This window comes from Littorina saxatilis, linkage group LG6 (genome assembly GCF_037325665.1).
Source record: "Littorina saxatilis isolate snail1 linkage group LG6, US_GU_Lsax_2.0, whole genome shotgun sequence".
Classification (NCBI taxonomy): domain Eukaryota; kingdom Metazoa; phylum Mollusca; class Gastropoda; order Littorinimorpha; family Littorinidae; genus Littorina; species Littorina saxatilis.
Window position 1 is genome coordinate 57007212 of NC_090250.1, and position 20898 is coordinate 57028109.

Below are 20898 nucleotides of genomic sequence, written 5' to 3' on the forward strand. Positions count from 1 at the left end.
CTCTATTACTGGAACTTTCTTGTGTGACATATCGTTTTTTATTTAAAATGTATGAATCTGGTGTATACAAGTCAAAATTTTTGCTTTCTGTCCATGGTGTTCTAAATGAGTTAGGCTTTAGTGATTTTTGGCACAATCAAACTATCGATAATGTAACGGATGGTGGTTATTTTAATACTTTCAAAGCACTGATGAAAAATAGGCTACAAGACCAATTTGTCCAAACCTGGCATTCAGAAATAAATAACAATGAGTTTTATTATAATTATAGAATGTATAAAGAGAATTTTGAGTTTGAAAAGTACTTGTCCATCCTGCCGGTTAATTTAGCAAACGCTGTTTTAAAATTTAGAACACTGAATCATAAATTGCCTATACAAAAAGGTAGGACTCTTAGTATTCCCAGACAAGACAGAATCTGTCACAAATGTTCATCAGGTGACCTTGGGGACGAGTTCCATTATATTTTTGTATGTCCTTTTTTTACCAATTATAGAAAACAGTTGTTACGGTGCTATTATTATGCCCGCCCCAATTCAGTTAAATTCAGAGAGCTTTTTTCCACTACAAAAAAGAGTTTATTGCTAAAACTCGCAAAGTTCATGACACTTGTCATGGACTGTTTGAGAAGCGAGTAAAATTTAATTCTCTTTTAGCTTTATACTCCGTTATCTGTTTTGTGTTGTTTGTAATAGTATTTTTGTCCTTATGTTAACTCACCCATCACCCCCCCCCTCCCCCTTCCCCCCATTTCCCATAGTAAAGAAATGTATGTAATTACTTTGTGTGTTTTATTATTATTATTATTATTATTATTATTATTATTATTATTATTATTATTATTATTATTATTATTATTTATTATTATTATTGTTGAATTGTTTCTTGTATTGTTTTTGCTCTCCCTCACCCCTCAACTCCCTTTTCTGTACATAGCCTGATTTCTTTTTGTTTTAGTTCCTTTTATTTGGTGTTGAATGAAATGTGTTTTTATTGTGTTTTTTAATTTTCCATGTACCCTCACGGGGTTTTATCGGAATAAAACTTGACTTGACTTGACTTTCCACTTGCATGAAGAGAAGAATCGTCAGCAAAAAAATCACTTCTTACATTTCTATCAGAAATGTGCAGTGGCAGATCATTGATATACAGACAGAACAAGATCGGCCCAAGCACTGAAAATTGAGGCACCCCGCATTTCACAGTCTCCTCAGTAGATATTTTAAAGTTTAGGGCAGTATATTGAGATCTGTCCTGTAAATAGGAAGCAAAAAAGTTACACACTGTTTCTGATATACAACTGTAATTTCTTCAATAAAATTGAATGATCAACAAGATCAAACGCTTTTTTAAAGTCAAGAAACACAGCACCACTGATTTCAGATCGGTTTGTTGCAGACAACCAGGTGTCGCATAGCGTGGTAAGGGCGCTGTGACAAGAGTGATTTGTTCGAAAACCAGATTGAAATTGATGGAAAAGGTTTCTGCTTTCTATGTACGCGAGCAAATGTTTGTGAATATGTTTTTCCAATGGTTTGGATAAAATGGTTAATAAGGAAATGGGTCTAAAATTATTTGGGTCGGATAAATTTCCACCTTTATGGAGTGGAATTACTTTTTCTCTCTTTAATAAACTAGGTACAGTATTATGCTTTATGCAGAGATTATACACATAGGTGGGTGGCTCCACAATATATGGTAGAGCTAATTTGACCAAGTAAGCAGGAATCTTGTCAGGACCAATGGATTTTTTATTTTCAAGGCCTTCTAGCGCCTTACCTACCTCATGCACTGCCATGTCTGGAATAGTAAAAAAATCGTCTGGTTTACATTTCTCATTACAAAAATCATGTAATTTTGAGAGAGAGACTTCAAAATCAGATTCAGGACTGTCGCATTTTGCAGATTCATTTAGCCTATTGGCAAGGGACAAAAAATGGTTATTAAAATCTTCAGGGGAGATGGTTGTGGCAGACCGACTTGAGTTCTGTTTAGATTTACCTAATATGTTATTAACAGCACGCCAAACTGTTGCAATATCTTTCTTGTCCTCGATTAATGTATTAAAATAATTTGCTTTTGCTTGACGTGTTAATTCTGTCACTTTATTCCTTTGTTTCTTAAAGTCAGATTTCATGTTGTTTGCTTTGTAAAAATTACGCAGGGACATGGCTTCTATAATCTGTTCCGTCAACCATGGGGGAAGAGATGGATATTTCACTCTGTGGTGACGTAGTGGGGCATGCTTATCCGCTATAGGATAAAGTATATCTGAAAGGGCGCCTAATGCCTCGTCAGCAACAACATGATTAAACACAGAGGAAAATGGTGCTGAACTGAGACCAAAGAAGAACTTGGTTTCATCAAACTTTTTAAAGCTTCTGTATTCAATAGTTGTATGGCCCTTGTGCACCGGCTTAGGCAACTTGAACGACCAAGAACAAAATATTGAACAATGGTCACTGATACTTAAAGGTACAGTTTTCACGTTTGACACCATGGAGGTATTATTAGTGTGAACTTGTGACCGACGACATTTACGGTACACATGTACTTTTGCGCATCCGTTTGGACTCGTGAACTCGTTGTACCTCTGTGCTATTGAGGACTCAAACCTGTACTATCGGGGATCCACTAAGGTTTCCGAGACTGTGTTTTGTCTGGCGGAAGAGCCGATTCTTAAATTTGCATAGGTAAAATGATCGCTTTTTGCTCAACACCCCTCTGGGTTGGGTTTATGTTTAAGTATTACGCGAGATTATGCGCGCTTTGCTTGGAATTCTCGAGTGGAGAAGACGTGTGTTTTGTGCTCTCGATGCCGTTGTGTGACATGTCTGTCACGGGCTGAAATCCTTTCGGTATGTGATGATTTCTTTGCTGGTAGGTTAATACATTTTTCTTTCTGTAAATGAGTAAGCAGTGAGAAGAAGAGTATGCTGCTTGTGGGAGGATTTATTTGAATGTTCAAGTAGATTTTTTTGTGAGTTGAATGTTCGGGAAAACTTTTGTTTATTGAATGTTTCAGAAAACCGTTTGAGTGTTTGAGAGAACTGTATTTTAGGCATGTTATTTGGAAGGAATGATGTGTTGTGTTGTTGTTAAAGGATTTAGTTTGTGGTAGTTGAAATTGTTGAGTTGTTTATGTATGCTTATGACGTGCATTCTGTGATTTACAGAATGGCGGAATGTGCGACGGGGTTTTCGTAGACGGGGTTTTGGTAGAGGGGTGTAGTTAGATTCTAGTTTTTAGTTAGTTTTAGTAGATAGGGTTTCGTTAGAGGGGTGCAGTTAGGTTTCGTTAGAGGGGTTCAGTTAGATTTCAGTTGGATTTTAGTAGGCGGGATTTCAGTTAGGTTTCGGTAGAGGGGTTTAGTTAGATTCAGTTAGTTTTCGTAGACGGGGTCTCGTTATAGGGGTGCAGTTAGATTTTGTTTGTTTTAGATTAGAGTTCTATTATACGTTATTTGTAAAATGTAATATTTTGGTCAAAAACGCAAATAACATTTATGTATCGATCGAATTCCTTTCAGGTACTATGACTTTGTTGTTGTTTTGACGATTGAACGAGCACACACACACATGCAATCAAACACATAAGCTTCATATTTGGGCGTTTCAGGTTGACCGAAACTTTAAAGGAACTACACCGTCGCGATATAACCTTGAATGGTTGAAAACGACGTTAAACACCAAACTGATAAAGAAAGAAAAGTAAAGGAACTACAAAACACACGTCATGTACTGACTTTGTTGTTGTTTTGACATTGAACAGCACACACACACGCAATCAAACACATGACGTGTGTTTTGTAGTTCCTTTAAAGTTTCGGTCAACCTGAAACGCCCAAATATGAAGTTTTGTAGGCCTCTGACGTCACATGGCTCAAAAAAGGGAAATCCAATGTCTAATCGATACATTGTGTGTGTTTTTTTTTTATTAAAGTTGAGAGTGAGGATTTAGAGTAGAGTTTTGGAGTGTAGTTTGGAGGGAGGATTTAAAGTATTGTTTTAAAGCATAGTTCTAGAGTGGGAATCTAGAGCATAGCTTTAGAGTAAAGGATTTAGAGTGTTGTTTGGGGTTGTTCTAGTTCTAGAGAGTAATACATTGAAAGTTTTGTATTTGAAGGTAAACCCCCGCTTTCCCACACATTCTCCTCATCATCTTATGGAAATAAAGAACCTGGTAATTTAACTTGTGTCAGTTGCTTTGAGTGTTTGAGCTTGGTGAGAAAGGGGCACTCAGTTATATTTGACCCCGTGGTTAGGGTAAAGTACATTTGGCACTCGGTTACATTAGTGTATATGTGGTCAATCAACGTTGATGTTGTATCAGTCAATCTGGTTGAGGTGTTCACAAGTTGATGGAATCCAAAGAGAGACGTTACTGAGCGCCAGGCTGTCTGGGTTTTATGCAAGTCGATGTTTAAATCACCAAGTAACAATACATTACGATTATTACATTTAATGTTATCCATCAAATCAATAAAATCGTTAGACCAAGCTGAATGGGATGCGGGATTTCTATATACAAAGCCGAGGAGAAAAGAATTCGAATTCTTATACAAAATATCGAGCCAAAGGCATTCAATACCGTTCACTTCCAAATCAGCCCTGCGCTTAACAAACTTTGCTATGGAATCATGGACATAAACAGCAAGACCAGTATGTTGTACTTCCATACTGTCACGTCGGATTACAGAATGAGGAATCCGCAACATATCATCACAGATGCGTGAGTCTAGCCTAGTCTCTGAAATCCCAAACAAATGGGTTATGGGAGAATGTTGATTTATTAACACGCAGAGATCAGGAATTTTGTTCAAAAGATGATACGAAACTGTAACGAATGGACGAAAGTGTAGCGAACGGAACAGGTACGTTCGTTCCCGATTGCGTATATCACTACGGATCTTAACACGCGCGCGCGTGTGTGTGTGTGTGTGTGTGTGTGTGTGTGTGTGTGTGTGTGTGTGTGTGGGCGCGCGCGTGTGTGTGTGTGTGTGGTGTGTGTGTGTGTGTGTGTGTGTGTGTGTGTGTTATTCCAGCATTGAGATCATGAAATAAAGTAAAGTAAAAGAAATGAAATGACAAAAGTAAGTCTCACTCAGCGAACGGCTCCGGTAGACCAGGGTGAATCCTCGCGGTCGCACGGAGCTGCTGTCCACCGTTAAATAAACCACGCGCGCCATGTTTGAGGATGACGTCACTTCTACCACGTCATTCAGAGCCCCGCACATAGCGCCGCACACCACGCGCAGATAGGGTGACGTATGCTCAGCTCCTGTTAATATTGCCCCCCCCCCAAAACAAAAACAAAACAAAAAAAAATGGAGATAGAGAAATACAAAGCAAAACCGTCATGCATCATTGCTGCATGATAAAAAAAACTGTTACATTAACAACTAATGCTGTGACGGTCAGTTTTGCAGAGCAAACTATTTGGTTTGTTACTCTCAGGCCCATTTGACCCATCACTACCGCTACCCGCACACACAAAACAAAGAAATAAAACAAGAAGAGTACACACACACAAACGCGCACACACACACACACTCACACACTTACACACACACACACACACACGCACGCACGCACGCACACACACTCACACACACACACGCACACACACACACACACGCACACACACACACGCACGCACGCACGCACATACACACACACACACACACACACACACACACACACACACACACACACACTCAATTATATTTCACTATCTAACGCGAATAGCAAAACTAGCCCACAAGTAACCTCACACTAAACAAACAAAAAATATACTCAGGTACTAGGTGGTATTATATTCTAAATTAGAAAACTGTTGAAGGCACTAACCGTCTCTAATAACCAGGCGATCTTTGGTGCAGGTGAAACCGGAAGGCGTAAACCAATCAGTGACGCGCATTCCTATGACGTCACCTTCAGATGCTGCTCGAATGAGCCAGGCACAGCTGAAAAAGTGCACACGTCATAGTATTACGTCGGCTGGAATATCATACGTCATACTTGTTATTAATTCTATATTCTGATAGTCGTTGTCCATCGCTTAATCGTGTTTAGCAGCGTCGTCAGCATGTCACCATTATATTTCATTAGATTTCTTTTCATTTGACATTTTGTTATCCCATCGCTGGGAGGTGTGTGTCTTGTCATTTGACATTGTGTTATCCCATTGCTGGGAAGTGTGTGTCTTGACATTTGACATTGTGTTATCCCATCGCTGGGAAGTGTGTGTCTTGTCATTTGACATTGTGTTATCCCATCGCTGGGAGGTGTGTGTCTTGTCATTTGACATTGTGTTATCCCATTGCTGGGAGGTGTGTGTCTTGACATTGTGTTATCCCATCGCTGGGAGGTGTGTGTCTTGTCATTTGACATTGTGTTATCCCATCGCTGGGAGGTGTGTGTCTTGACATTGTGTTATCCCATCGCTGGGAGGTGTGTCTTGTCATTGTGTTATCCCATTGCTGGGAAGTGTGTGTCTTGTCATTTGACATTGTGTTATCCCATTGCTGGGAAGTGTGTGTCTTGTCATTTGACATTTTGTTATCCCATTGCTGGGAGGTGTGTGTCTTGACATTGTGTTATCCCATCGCTGGGAAGTGTGTGTCTTGACATTGTGTTATCCCATTGCTGGGAAGTGTGTGTCTTGACATTGTGTTATCCCATTGCTGGGAGGTGTGTGTCTTGTCATTTGACATTGTGTTATCCCATTGCTGGGAGGTGTGTGTCTTGACATTGTGTTATCCCATCGCTGGGAGGTGTGTGTCTTGTCATTTGACATTGTGTTATCCCATCGCTGGGAGGTGTGTGTCTTGACATTGTGTTATCCCATCGCTGGGAGGTGTGTCTTGTCATTGTGTTATCCCATTGCTGGGAAGTGTGTCTCTTGTCATTTGACATTGTGTTATCCCATTGCTGGGAAGTGTGTGTCTTGTCATTTGACATTGTGTTATCCCATCGCTGGGAGGTGTGTGTCTTGACATTTGACATTGTGTTATCCCATTGCTGGGAGGTGTGTGTCTTGTCATTTGACATTGTGTTATCCCATCGCTGGGAGGTGTGTGTCTTGACATTTGACATTGTGTTATCCCATTGCTGGGAGGTGTGTGTCTTGTCATTTGACATTGTGTTATCCCATCGCTGGGAGGTGTGTGTCTTGACATTGTGTTATCCCATCGCTGGGAAGTGTGTGTCTTGTCATTTGACATTGTGTTATCCCATCGCTGGGAGGTGTGTGTCTTGACATTGTGTTATCCCATTGCTGGGAGGTGTGTGTCTTGACATTTGACATTGTGTTATCCCATCGCTGGGAAGTGTGTGTCTTGTCATTTGACATTGTGTTATCCCATCGCTGGGAAGTGTGTGTCTTGTCATTTGACATTGTGTTATCCCATCGCTGGGAGGTGTGTGTCTTGACATTGTGTTATCCCATTGCTGGGAGGTGTGTGTCTTGACATTTGACATTGTGTTATCCCATCGCTGGGAAGTGTGTGTCTTGTCATTTGACATTGTGTTATCCCATCGCTGGGAGGTGTGTGTCTTGACATTGTGTTATCCCATCGCTGGGAGGTGTGTCTTGTCATTGTGTTATCCCATCGCTGGGAGGTGTGTGTCTTGTCATTTGACATTGTGTTATCCCATCGCTGGGAGGTGTGTGTCTTGACATTGTGTTATCCCATCGCTGGGAAGTGTGTGTCTTGTCATTTGACATTGTGTTATCCCATCGCTGGGAGGTGTGTGTCTTGACATTGTGTTATCCCATTGCTGGGAGGTGTGTGTCTTGTCATTTGACATTGTGTTATCCCATCGCTGGGAGGTGTGTGTCTTGTCATTTGACATTTTGTTATCCCATTGCTGGGAGGTGTGTGTCTTGACATTGTGTTATCCCATTGCTGGGAAGTGTGTGTCTTGTCATTTGACATTTTGTTATCCCATTGCTGGGAGGTGTGTGTCTTGTCATTTGACATTGTGTTATCCCATTGCTGGGAGGTGTGTGTCTTGACATTGTGTTATCCCATTGCTGGGAAGTGTGTGTCTTGTCATTTGACATTTTGTTATCCCATTGCTGGGAGGTGTGTGTCTTGTCATTTGACATTTTGTTATCCCAATGCTGGGAGGTGTGTGTCTTGACATTGTGTTATCCCATTGCTGGGAAGTGTGTGTCTTGTCATTTGACATTGTGTTATCCCATTGCTGGGAGGTGTGTGTCTTGTCATTTGACATTGTGTTATCCCATTGCTGGGAGGTGTGTGTCTTGACATTGTGTTATCCCATTGCTGGGAGGTGTGTGTCTTGACATTGTGTTATCCCATTGCTGGGAGGTGTGTGTCTTGTCATTTGACATTGTGTTATCCCATCGCTGGGAAGTGTGTGTCTTGACATTGTGTTATCCCATTGCTGGGAGGTGTGTGTCTTGACATTGTGTTATCCCATTGCTGGGAGGTGTGTGTCTTGTCATTTGACATTGTGTTATCCCATTGCTGGGAGGTGTGTGTCTTGACATTGTGTTATCCCATTGCTGGGAGGTGTGTGTCTTGTCATTTGACATTTTGTTATCCCATTGCTGGGAAGTATGTCTCTTGTCATTTGACATTGTGTTATCCCATTGCTGGGAGGTGTGTCTTGTCATTTGACATTGTGTTATCCCATCGCTGGGAAGTGTGTGTCTTGTCATTTGACATTGTGTTATCCCATTGCTGGGAAGTGTGTGTCTTGACATTGTGTTATCCCATTGCTGGGAGGTGTGTGTCTTGTCATTTGACATTGTGTTATCCCATTGCTGGGAGGTGTGTGTCTTGACATTGTGTTATCCCATTGCTGGGAGGTGTGTGTCTTGTCATTTGACATTTTGTTATCCCATTGCTGGGAAGTATGTCTCTTGTCATTTGACATTGTGTTATCCCATTGCTGGGAGGTGTGTCTTGTCATTTGACATTGTGTTATCCCATCGCTGGGAAGTGTGTGTCTTGTCATTTGACATTGTGTTATCCCATTGCTGGGAAGTGTGTGTCTTGACATTGTGTTATCCCATCGCTGGGAGGTGTGTCTCTTGTCATTTGACATTGTGTTATCCCATCGCTGGGAAGTGTGTGTCTTGTCATTTGACATTGTGTTATCCCATCGCTGGGAAGTGTGTCTCTTGTCATTTGACATTGTGTTATCCCATTGCTGGGAGGTGTGTGTCTTTTCATTTGACATTGTGTTATCCCATTGCTGGGAGGTGTGTGTCTTTTCATTTGACATTTTGTTATCCCATTGCTGGGAGGTGTGTGTCTTTTCATTTGACATTTTGTTATCCCATTGCTGGGAGGTGTGTGTCTTTTCATTTGACATTTTGTTATCCCATTGCTGGGAGGTGTGTGTCTTTTCATTTGACATTTTGTTATCCCATTGCTGGGAGGTGTGTGTCTTTTCATTTGACATTTTGTTATCCCATTGCTGGGAGGTGTGTGTCTTTTCATTTGACATTTTGTTATCCCATTGCTGGGAGGTGTGTGTCTTGTCATTTGACATTTTGTTATCCCATCGCTGGGAGGTGTGTGTCTTGACATTTGACATTGTGTTATCCCATCGCTGGGAAGTGTGTGTCTTGTCATTTGACATTGTGTTATCCCATTGCTGGGAGGTGTGTGTCTTTTCATTTGACATTTTGTTATCCCATTGCTGGGAGGTGTGTGTCTTTTCATTTGACATTTTGTTATCCCATTGCTGGGAGGTGTGTGTCTTGTCATTTGACATTGTGTTATCCCATCGCTGGGAGGTGTGTGTCTTGTCATTTGACATTGTGTTATCCCATCGCTGGGAAGTGTGTCTCTTGTCATTTGACATTGTGTTATCCCATCGCTGGGAGGTGTGTGTCTTGACATTGTGTTATCCCATCGCTGGGAAGTGTGTGTCTTGTCATTTGACATTGTGTTATCCCATCGCTGGGAGGTGTGTGTCTTTTCATTTGACATTGTGTTATCCCATCGCTGGGAGGTGTGTGTCTTGTCATTTGACATTGTGTTATCCCATCGCTGGGAGGTGTGTGTCTTGACACTGTGTTATCCCATCGCTGGGAGGTGTGTGTCTTGTCATTTGACATTGTGTTATCCCATCGCTGGGAAGTGTGTGTCTTGTCATTTGACATTGTGTTATCCCATCGCTGGGAAGTGTGTGTCTTGTCATTTGACATTGTGTTATCCCATCGCTGGGAGGTGTGTGTCTTGTCATTTGACATTGTGTTATCCCATCGCTGGGAAGTGTGTCTCTTGTCATTTGACATTGTGTTATCCCATCGCTGGGAGGTGTGTGTCTTGTCATTTGACATTGTGTTATCCCATCGCTGGGAGGTGTGTCTCTTGTCATTTGACATTGTGTTATCCCATCGCTGGGAGGTGTGTGTCTTGTCATTTGACATTGTGTTATCCCATCGCTGGGAAGTGTGTCTCTTGTCATTTGACATTGTGTTATCCCATCGCTGGGAAGTGTGTGTCTTGTCATTTGACATTGTGTTATCCCATCGCTGGGAGGTGTGTCTCTTGTCATTTGACATTGTGTTATCCCATCGCTGGGAGGTGTGTGTCTTGTCATTTGACATTGTGTTATCCCATCGCTGGGAAGTGTGTCTCTTGTCATTTGACATTGTGTTATCCCATCGCTGGGAGGTGTGTGTCTTGACATTGTGTTATCCCATCGCTGGGAAGTGTGTGTCTTGTCATTTGACATTGTGTTATCCCATTGCTGGGAGGTGTGTGTCTTGTCATTTGACATTGTGTTATCCCATCGCTGGGAGGTGTGTGTCTTGTCATTTGACATTGTGTTATCCCATCGCTGGGAGGTGTGTGTCTTGACATTGTGTTATCCCATTGCTGGGAGGTGTGTGTCTTGACATTGTGTTATCCCATCGCTGGGAGGTGTGTGTCTTGTCATTTGACATTGTGTTATCCCATCGCTGGGAGGTGTGTGTCTTGTCATTTGACATTTTGTTATCCCATTGCTGGGAGGTGTGTGTCTTGTCATTTGACATTGTGTTATCCCATTGCTGGGAAGTGTGTGTCTTGTCATTTGACATTTTGTTATCCCATTGCTGGGAGGTGTGTGTCTTGTCATTTGACATTTTGTTATCCCATTGCTGGGAGGTGTGTGTCTTGACATTGTGTTATCCCATCGCTGGGAGGTGTGTGTCTTGTCATTTGACATTGTGTTATCCCATCGCTGGGAGGTGTGTGTCTTGACATTGTGTTATCCCATCGCTGGGAGGTGTGTGTCTTGTCATTTGACATTGTGTTATCCCATCGCTGGGAAGTGTGTGTCTTGTCATTTGACATTGTGTTATCCCATCGCTGGGAGGTGTGTGTCTTGACATTGTGTTATCCCATTGCTGGGAAGTGTGTGTCTTGTCATTTGACATTGTGTTATCCCATTGCTGGGAGGTGTGTGTCTTGTCATTTGACATTGTGTTATCCCATCGCTGGGAAGTGTGTGTCTTGTCATTTGACATTGTGTTATCCCATCGCTGGGAAGTGTGTGTCTTGTCATTTGACATTGTGTTATCCCATCGCTGGGAGGTGTGTGTCTTGTCATTTGACATTGTGTTATCCCATTGCTGGGAGGTGTGTGTCTTGTCATTTGACATTGTGTTATCCCATCGCTGGGAGGTGTGTGTCTTGTCATTTGACATTGTGTTATCCCATTGCTGGGAGGTGTGTGTCTTGTCATTTGACATTGTGTTATCCCATCGCTGGGAGGTGTGTGTCTTGTCATTTGACATTGTGTTATCCCATCGCTGGGAGGTGTGTGTCTTGTCATTTGACATTGTGTTATCCCATTGCTGGGAGGTGTGTGTCTTGTCATTTGACATTTTGTTATCCCATCGCTGGGAGGTGTGTGTCTTGTCATTTGACATTTTGTTATCCCATCGCTGGGAGGTGTGTGTCTTGTCATTGTGTTATCCCATCGCTGGGAGGTGTGTGTCTTGACATTGTGTTATCCCATCGCTGGGAGGTGTGTGTCTTGTCATTTGACATTGTGTTATCCCATCGCTGGGAAGTGTGTGTCTTGTCATTTGACATTTTGTTATCCCATCGCTGGGAGGTGTGTGTCTTGACATTGTGTTATCCCATCGCTGGGAGGTGTGTGTCTTGACATTGTGTTATCCCATCGCTGGGAGGTGTGTGTCTTGACATTTGACATTGTGTTATCCCATCGCTGGGAAGTGTGTGTCTTGTCATTTGACATTTTGTTATCCCATTGCTGGGAGGTGTGTGTCTTGACATTGTGTTATCCCATCGCTGGGAGGTGTGTGTCTTGACATTGTGTTATCCCATTGCTGGGAAGTGTGTGTCTTGTCATTTGACATTGTGTTATCCCATTGCTGGGAGGTGTGTGTCTTGACATTGTGTTATCCCATCGCTGGGAGGTGTGTGTCTTGTCATTTTGTTATCCCATCGCTGGGAAGTGTGTGTCTTGTCATTTGACATTGTGTTATCCCATTGCTGGGAGGTGTGTGTCTTGACATTGTGTTATCCCATCGCTGGGAGGTGTGTGTCTTGTCATTTTGTTATCCCATCGATGGGAGGTGTGTGTCTTGTCATTTGACATTGTGTTATCCCATTGCTGGGAGGTGTGTGTCTTGTCATTGTGTTATCCCATCGCTGGGAGGTGTGTCTTGTCATTTGACATTGTGTTATCCCATCGCTGGGAAGTGTGTGTCTTGTCATTTGACATTGTGTTATCCCATCGCTGGGAGGTGTGTCTTGTCATTGTGTTATCCCATTGCTGGGAAGTGTGTGTCTTGTCATTTGACATTGTGTTATCCCATTGCTGGGAGGTGTGTGTCTTGTCATTTGACATTGTGTTATCCCATTGCTGGGAGGTGTGTGTCTTGTCATTTGACATTGTGTTATCCCATCGCTGGGAAGTGTGTGTCTTGACATTGTGTTATCCCATCGCTGGGAGGTGTGTGTCTTGACATTTGACATTGTGTTATCCCATCGCTGGGAAGTGTGTGTCTTGTCATTTGACATTGTGTTATCCCATCGCTGGGAGGTGTGTGTCTTGTCATTTGACATTGTGTTATCCCATCGCTGGGAAGTGTGTGTCTTGTCATTTGACATTTTGTTATCCCATCGCTGGGAGGTGTGTGTCTTGACATTGTGTTATCCCATCGCTGGGAGGTGTGTGTCTTGACATTGTGTTATCCCATCGCTGGGAGGTGTGTGTCTTGACATTTGACATTGTGTTATCCCATCGCTGGGAAGTGTGTGTCTTGTCATTTGACATTTTGTTATCCCATTGCTGGGAGGTGTGTGTCTTGACATTGTGTTATCCCATCGCTGGGAGGTGTGTGTCTTGACATTGTGTTATCCCATTGCTGGGAAGTGTGTGTCTTGTCATTTGACATTGTGTTATCCCATTGCTGGGAGGTGTGTGTCTTGACATTGTGTTATCCCATCGCTGGGAGGTGTGTGTCTTGTCATTTTGTTATCCCATCGCTGGGAAGTGTGTGTCTTGTCATTTGACATTGTGTTATCCCATCGCTGGGAGGTGTGTGTCTTGTCATTTGACATTGTGTTATCCCATTGCTGGGAGGTGTGTGTCTTGTCATTGTGTTATCCCATCGCTGGGAGGTGTGTGTCTTGACATTGTGTTATCCCATCGCTGGGAGGTGTGTGTCTTGTCATTTGACATTGTGTTATCCCATTGCTGGGAGGTGTGTGTCTTGTCATTTGACATTGTGTTATCCCATCGCTGGGAGGTGTGTGTCTTGTCATTTGACATTGTGTTATCCCATCGCTTGGAGGTGTGTGTCTTGTCATTTGACATTGTGTTATCCCATCGCTGGGAGGTGTGTGTCTTGTCATTTGACATTGTGTTATCCCATTGCTGGGAGGTGTGTGTCTTGTCATTTGACATTGTGTTATCCCATCGCTGGGAGGTGTGTGTCTTGTCATTTGACATTGTGTTATCCCATCGCTGGGAAGTGTGTGTCTTGTCATTTGACATTTTGTTATCCCATCGCTGGGAGGTGTGTGTCTTGACATTGTGTTATCCCATCGCTGGGAGGTGTGTGTCTTGACATTGTGTTATCCCATCGCTGGGAGGTGTGTGTCTTGACATTTGACATTGTGTTATCCCATCGCTGGGAAGTGTGTGTCTTGTCATTTGACATTTTGTTATCCCATTGCTGGGAGGTGTGTGTCTTGACATTGTGTTATCCCATCGCTGGGAGGTGTGTGTCTTGACATTGTGTTATCCCATTGCTGGGAAGTGTGTGTCTTGTCATTTGACATTGTGTTATCCCATTGCTGGGAGGTGTGTGTCTTGACATTGTGTTATCCCATCGCTGGGAGGTGTGTGTCTTGTCATTTTGTTATCCCATCGCTGGGAAGTGTGTGTCTTGTCATTTGACATTGTGTTATCCCATTGCTGGGAGGTGTGTGTCTTGACATTGTGTTATCCCATCGCTGGGAGGTGTGTGTCTTGTCATTTTGTTATCCCATCGCTGGGAGGTGTGTGTCTTGTCATTTGACATTGTGTTATCCCATTGCTGGGAGGTGTGTGTCTTGTCATTGTGTTATCCCATCGCTGGGAGGTGTGTCTTGTCATTTGACATTGTGTTATCCCATCGCTGGGAAGTGTGTGTCTTGTCATTTGACATTGTGTTATCCCATCGCTGGGAGGTGTGTCTTGTCATTGTGTTATCCCATTGCTGGGAAGTGTGTGTCTTGTCATTTGACATTGTGTTATCCCATTGCTGGGAGGTGTGTGTCTTGTCATTTGACATTGTGTTATCCCATCGCTGGGAGGTGTGTGTCTTGTCATTTGACATTGTGTTATCCCATCGCTGGGAAGTGTGTGTCTTGTCATTTGACATTTTGTTATCCCATCGCTGGGAGGTGTGTGTCTTGACATTGTGTTATCCCATCGCTGGGAGGTGTGTGTCTTGACATTGTGTTATCCCATCGCTGGGAGGTGTGTGTCTTGACATTTGACATTGTGTTATCCCATCGCTGGGAAGTGTGTGTCTTGTCATTTGACATTTTGTTATCCCATTGCTGGGAGGTGTGTGTCTTGACATTGTGTTATCCCATCGCTGGGAGGTGTGTGTCTTGACATTCTGTTATCCCATTGCTGGGAAGTGTGTGTCTTGTCATTTGACATTGTGTTATCCCATTGCTGGGAGGTGTGTGTCTTGACATTGTGTTATCCCATCGCTGGGAGGTGTGTGTCTTGTCATTTTGTTATCCCATCGCTGGGAAGTGTGTGTCTTGTCATTTGACATTGTGTTATCCCATCGCTGGGAGGTGTGTGTCTTGTCATTTGACATTGTGTTATCCCATTGCTGGGAGGTGTGTGTCTTGTCATTGTGTTATCCCATCGCTGGGAGGTGTGTGTCTTGACATTGTGTTATCCCATCGCTGGGAGGTGTGTGTCTTGTCATTTGACATTGTGTTATCCCATTGCTGGGAGGTGTGTGTCTTGTCATTTGACATTGTGTTATCCCATCGCTGGGAGGTGTGTGTCTTGTCATTTGACATTGTGTTATCCCATTGCTGGGAGGTGTGTGTCTTGTCATTTGACATTGTGTTATCCCATCGCTGGGAGGTGTGTGTCTTGTCATTTGACATTGTGTTATCCCATTGCTGGGAGGTGTGTGTCTTGTCATTTGACATTGTGTTATCCCATCGCTGGGAAGTGTGTGTCTTGTCATTTGACATTTTGTTATCCCATCGCTGGGAGGTGTGTGTCTTGTCATTTGACATTGTGTTATCCCATTGCTGGGAGGTGTGTGTCTTGTCATTTGACATTTTGTTATCCCATCGCTGGGAGGTGTGTGTCTTGACATTGTGTTATCCCATCGCTGGGAAGTGTGTGTCTTGTCATTTGACATTTTGTTATCCCATCGCTGGGAGGTGTGTGTCTTGACATTGTGTTATCCCATCGCTGGGAGGTGTGTGTCTTGACATTGTGTTATCCCATCGCTGGGAGGTGTGTGTCTTGACATTTGACATTGTGTTATCCCATCGCTGGGAAGTGTGTGTCTTGTCATTTGACATTTTGTTATCCCATTGCTGGGAGGTGTGTGTCTTGACATTGTGTTATCCCATCGCTGGGAGGTGTGTGTCTTGACATTGTGTTATCCCATTGCTGGGAAGTGTGTGTCTTGTCATTTGACATTGTGTTATCCCATTGCTGGGAGGTGTGTGTCTTGACATTGTGTTATCCCATCGCTGGGAGGTGTGTGTCTTGTCATTTTGTTATCCCATCGCTGGGAAGTGTGTGTCTTGTCATTTGACATTGTGTTATCCCATTGCTGGGAGGTGTGTGTCTTGACATTGTGTTATCCCATCGCTGGGAGGTGTGTGTCTTGTCATTTGACATTGTGTTATCCCATCGCTGGGAAGTGTGTGTCTTGTCATTTGACATTTTGTTATCCCATCGCTGGGAGGTGTGTGTCTTGACATTGTGTTATCCCATCGCTGGGAGGTGTGTGTCTTGACATTGTGTTATCCCATCGCTGGGAGGTGTGTGTCTTGACATTTGACATTGTGTTATCCCATCGCTGGGAAGTGTGTGTCTTGTCATTTGACATTTTGTTATCCCATTGCTGGGAGGTGTGTGTCTTGACATTGTGTTATCCCATCGCTGGGAGGTGTGTGTCTTGACATTGTGTTATCCCATTGCTGGGAAGTGTGTGTCTTGTCATTTGACATTGTGTTATCCCATTGCTGGGAGGTGTGTGTCTTGACATTGTGTTATCCCATCGCTGGGAGGTGTGTGTCTTGTCATTTTGTTATCCCATCGCTGGGAAGTGTGTGTCTTGTCATTTGACATTGTGTTATCCCATCGCTGGGAGGTGTGTGTCTTGTCATTTGACATTGTGTTATCCCATTGCTGGGAGGTGTGTGTCTTGTCATTGTGTTATCCCATCGCTGGGAGGTGTGTCTTGTCATTTGACATTGTGTTATCCCATCGCTGGGAAGTGTGTGTCTTGTCATTTGACATTGTGTTATCCCATCGCTGGGAGGTGTGTGTCTTGTCATTTGACATTGTGTTATCCCATCGCTGGGAGGTGTGTGTCTTGTCATTTGACATTGTGTTATCCCATTGCTGGGAGGTGTGTGTCTTGTCATTTGACATTGTGTTATCCCATCGCTGGGAGGTGTGTGTCTTGTCATTTGACATTGTGTTATCCCATTGCTGGGAGGTGTGTGTCTTGTCATTTGACATTGTGTTATCCCATCGCTGGGAGGTGTGTGTCTTGTCATTTGACATTGTGTTATCCCATCGCTGGGAGGTGTGTGTCTTGTCATTTGACATTGTGTTATCCCATTGCTGGGAAGTGTGTGTCTTGTCATTTGACATTGTGTTATCCCATTGCTGGGAGGTGTGTGTCTTGACATTGTGTTATCCCATCGCTGGGAGGTGTGTGTCTTGTCATTTTGTTATCCCATCGCTGGGAAGTGTGTGTCTTGTCATTTGACATTGTGTTATCCCATCGCTGGGAGGTGTGTGTCTTGTCATTTGACATTGTGTTATCCCATTGCTGGGAGGTGTGTGTCTTGTCATTGTGTTATCCCATCGCTGGGAGGTGTGTCTTTTCATTTGACATTGTGTTATCCCATCGCTGGGAAGTGTGTGTCTTGTCATTTGACATTGTGTTATCCCATCGCTGGGAGGTGTGTGTCTTGTCATTTTGTTATCCCATCGCTGGGAGGTGTGTGTCTTGTCATTTGACATTGTGTTATCCCATCGCTGGGAGGTGTGTGTCTTGTCATTTGACATTGTGTTATCCCATTGCTGGGAGGTGTGTGTCTTGTCATTTGACATTGTGTTATCCCATCGCTGGGAGGTGTGTGTCTTGTCATTTGACATTGTGTTATCCCATTGCTGGGAGGTGTGTGTCTTGTCATTTGACATTGTGTTATCCCATCGCTGGGAGGTGTGTGTCTTGTCATTTGACATTGTGTTATCCCATCGCTGGGAGGTGTGTGTCTTGTCATTTGACATTGTGTTATCCCATCGCTGGGAGGTGTGTGTCTTGTCATTGTGTTATCCCATCGCTGGGAGGTGTGTGTCTTGACATTTGACATTGTGTTATCCCATTGCTGGGAAGTGTGTGTCTTGTCATTTGACATTTTGTTATCCCATCGCTGGGAGGTGTGTGTCTTGTCATTTTGTTATCCCATCGCTGGGAGGTGTGTGTCTTGACATTTGACATTGTGTTATCCCATCGCTGGGAGGTGTGTGTCTTGTCATTTTGTTATCCCATCGCTGGGAGGTGTGTGTCTTGACATTTGACATTGTGTTATCCCATTGCTGGGAGGTGTGTGTCTTGTCATTTTGTTATCCCATCGCTGGGAGGTGTGTGTCTTGACATTTGACATTGTGTTATCCCATTGCTGGGAGGTGTGTGTCTTGTCATTTGACATTGTTATCCCATCGCTGGGAGGTGTGTGTCTTGACATTTGACATTGTGTTATCCCATCGCTGGGAGGTGTGTGTCTTGTCATTTGACATTTTGTTATCCCATTGCTGGGAGGTGTGTGTCTTGTCATTTGACATTGTGTTATCCCATTGCTGGGAGGTGTGTGTCTTGACATTGTGTTATCCCATTGCTGGGAGGTGTGTGTCTTGACATTGTGTTATCCCATTGCTGGGAGGTGTGTGTCTTGACATTGTGTTATCCCATTGCTGGGAGGTGTGTGTCTTGTCATTTGACATTGTGTTATCCCATTGCTGGGAGGTGTGTGTCTTGACATTGTGTTATCCCATTGCTGGGAGGTGTGTGTCTTGTCATTTGACATTGTGTTATCCCATTGCTGGGAGGTGTGTGTCTTGACATTTGACATTGTGTTATCCCATTGCTGGGAGGTGTGTGTCTTGTCATTTGACATTTTGTTATCCCATTGCTGGGAGGTGTGTGTCTTGACATTGTGTTATCCCATTGCTGGGAGGTGTGTGTCTTGTCATTTGACATTTTGTTATCCCATTGCTGGGAGGTGTGTGTCTTGACATTGTGTTATCCCATTGCTGGGAGGTGTGTGTCTTGACATTGTGTTATCCCATTGCTGGGAGGTGTGTGTCTTGTCATGTGACATTTTGTTATCCCATCGCTGGGAAGTGTGTGTCTTGACATTGTGTTATCCCATTGCTGGGAGGTGTGTGTCTTGACATTTTGTTATCCCATTGCTGGGAGGTGTGTGTCTTGTCATGTGACATTTTGTTATCCCATTGCTGGGAAGTGTGTGTCTTGACATTGTGTTATCCCATTGCTGGGAGGTGTGTGTCTTGACATTGTGTTATCCCATCGCTGGGAGGTGTGTGTCTTTTCTTCTTAGTGGAAAGCTAGCAGGAACACGAAATGCGCTTCCGAGGCGTGTGCGTGTTTAGTGTGAAATATAGCCTACATCTGTACTTCTGGCAGAGTGTCCGAGGCGTGTGCGTGTTTAGTGTGAAATATAGCCTACATCTGTACTTCTGGCAGAGTGTCCGAGGCGTGTGCGTGTTTAGTGTGAAATATAGCCTACATCTGTACTTCTGGCAGAGTGTCCGAGGCGTGTGCGTGTTTAGTGTGAAATATAGCCTACATCTGTACTTCTGGCAGAGTGTCCGAGGCGTGTGCGTGTTTAGTGTGAAATATAGCCTACATCTGTACTTCTGGCAGAGTGTCCGAGGCGTGTGCGTGTTTAGTGTGAAATATAGCCTACATCTGTACTTCTGGCAGAGTGTCCGAGGCGTGTGCGTGTTTAGTGTGAAATATAGCCTACATCTGTACTTCTGGCAGAGTGTCCGAGGCGTGTGCGTGTTTAGTTTGAAATATAGCCTACATCTGTACTTCTGGCAGAATGTCCGAGGTCTTTGACACCCGGCAGCACAATCATGGAAACCGTCTCTGAGTCGGCACGTAAAGTTGAATAATGTCTGGATTCGATTCCGACTTAACCCGAGAATCACAAGTTCAGTGTTCTACCAGCCGAGCTAAAAATCAGGTGTATGATCTTAGTCATCATCAGTTTTCTTCGCTTTCCTGACGTCACTTTCAACGTCGCTTACGTCATCAAGATCGTCGTCATCAGCCCACCCTGTCGTGGTTGGTATCTTTATTGTCTTCATCATATACCTCTCCTCTTGAAGAACAAGAAGAAGAACAAGAACAAGAACAAGAACAAGAAGAAGAACAAGAAGAAGAAGATGATGATGATGATGATGATGATGATGATGATGATGATGATAATGACGACGAAGACGTCCTTCATGATGATCAATATGATGATTACGACGACGACGACGATGATAATAATGATGATGACGACGCCGATGATGATGATGATGATGATGATGAAGGAAAAGGACTCACTTGTCAGTATTGTTGTACATGATGAAGCGACAGGTCGGGTAGGCCATCAGCTCCGTCGTTTCGCCGCACGCTTCTGCCTTTGACGTCAGAAGCAACGTCATCACACACATCCCCACCAATGACGTCATAGTTTGGGACATTGCCATTCCCATCATCTCAAACCTCAGATGGGCACCGCCCTCGTAAAGCTGGCCCTAGAGAAGTTGACATCTCTAACACCACCCTCGTAAAGCTGGCCCTAGAGTAGTTGACATCTCTAACACGGCCCTCGTAAAGCTGGCCCTAGAGTAGTTGACATCTCTAACACCGCCCTCGTAAAGCTGGCCCTAGAGTAGTTGACATCTCTAACACCGCCCTCGTAAAGCTGGCCCTAGAGTAGTTGACATCTCTAACACCGCCCTCGTAAAGCTGGCCCTAGAGAAGTTGAGTTGACATCTATAACACCGCCCTCGTAAAGCTGGCCCTAGAGTAGTTGACATCTCTAACACCGCCCTCGTAAAGCTGGCCCTAGAGAAGTTGACATCTCTAACACCGCC

At 43.8% G+C, this 20898-nt stretch overlaps 1 protein-coding gene across 1 annotated transcript in view; it reads right to left on the reverse strand.

Annotated features, from left to right (window-relative positions):
* Window positions 1-20695, reverse strand: part of LOC138969594 (uncharacterized) — a 59066-nt gene extending 38371 nt beyond the window's left edge. The window contains exons 1-3 of the mRNA XM_070342447.1: window positions 20363-20695; window positions 5851-5966; window positions 5105-5281 (exon numbers count right to left, since the gene is read on the reverse strand). Of these exons, the coding sequence (XP_070198548.1) occupies window positions 5105-5281; window positions 5851-5966; window positions 20363-20517 (448 nt within the window). The 5' untranslated portion in view covers window positions 20518-20695. The remainder of the gene's footprint in view (window positions 1-5104; window positions 5282-5850; window positions 5967-20362) is intronic.
* Window positions 20696-20898: the final 203 nt, after the last annotated feature.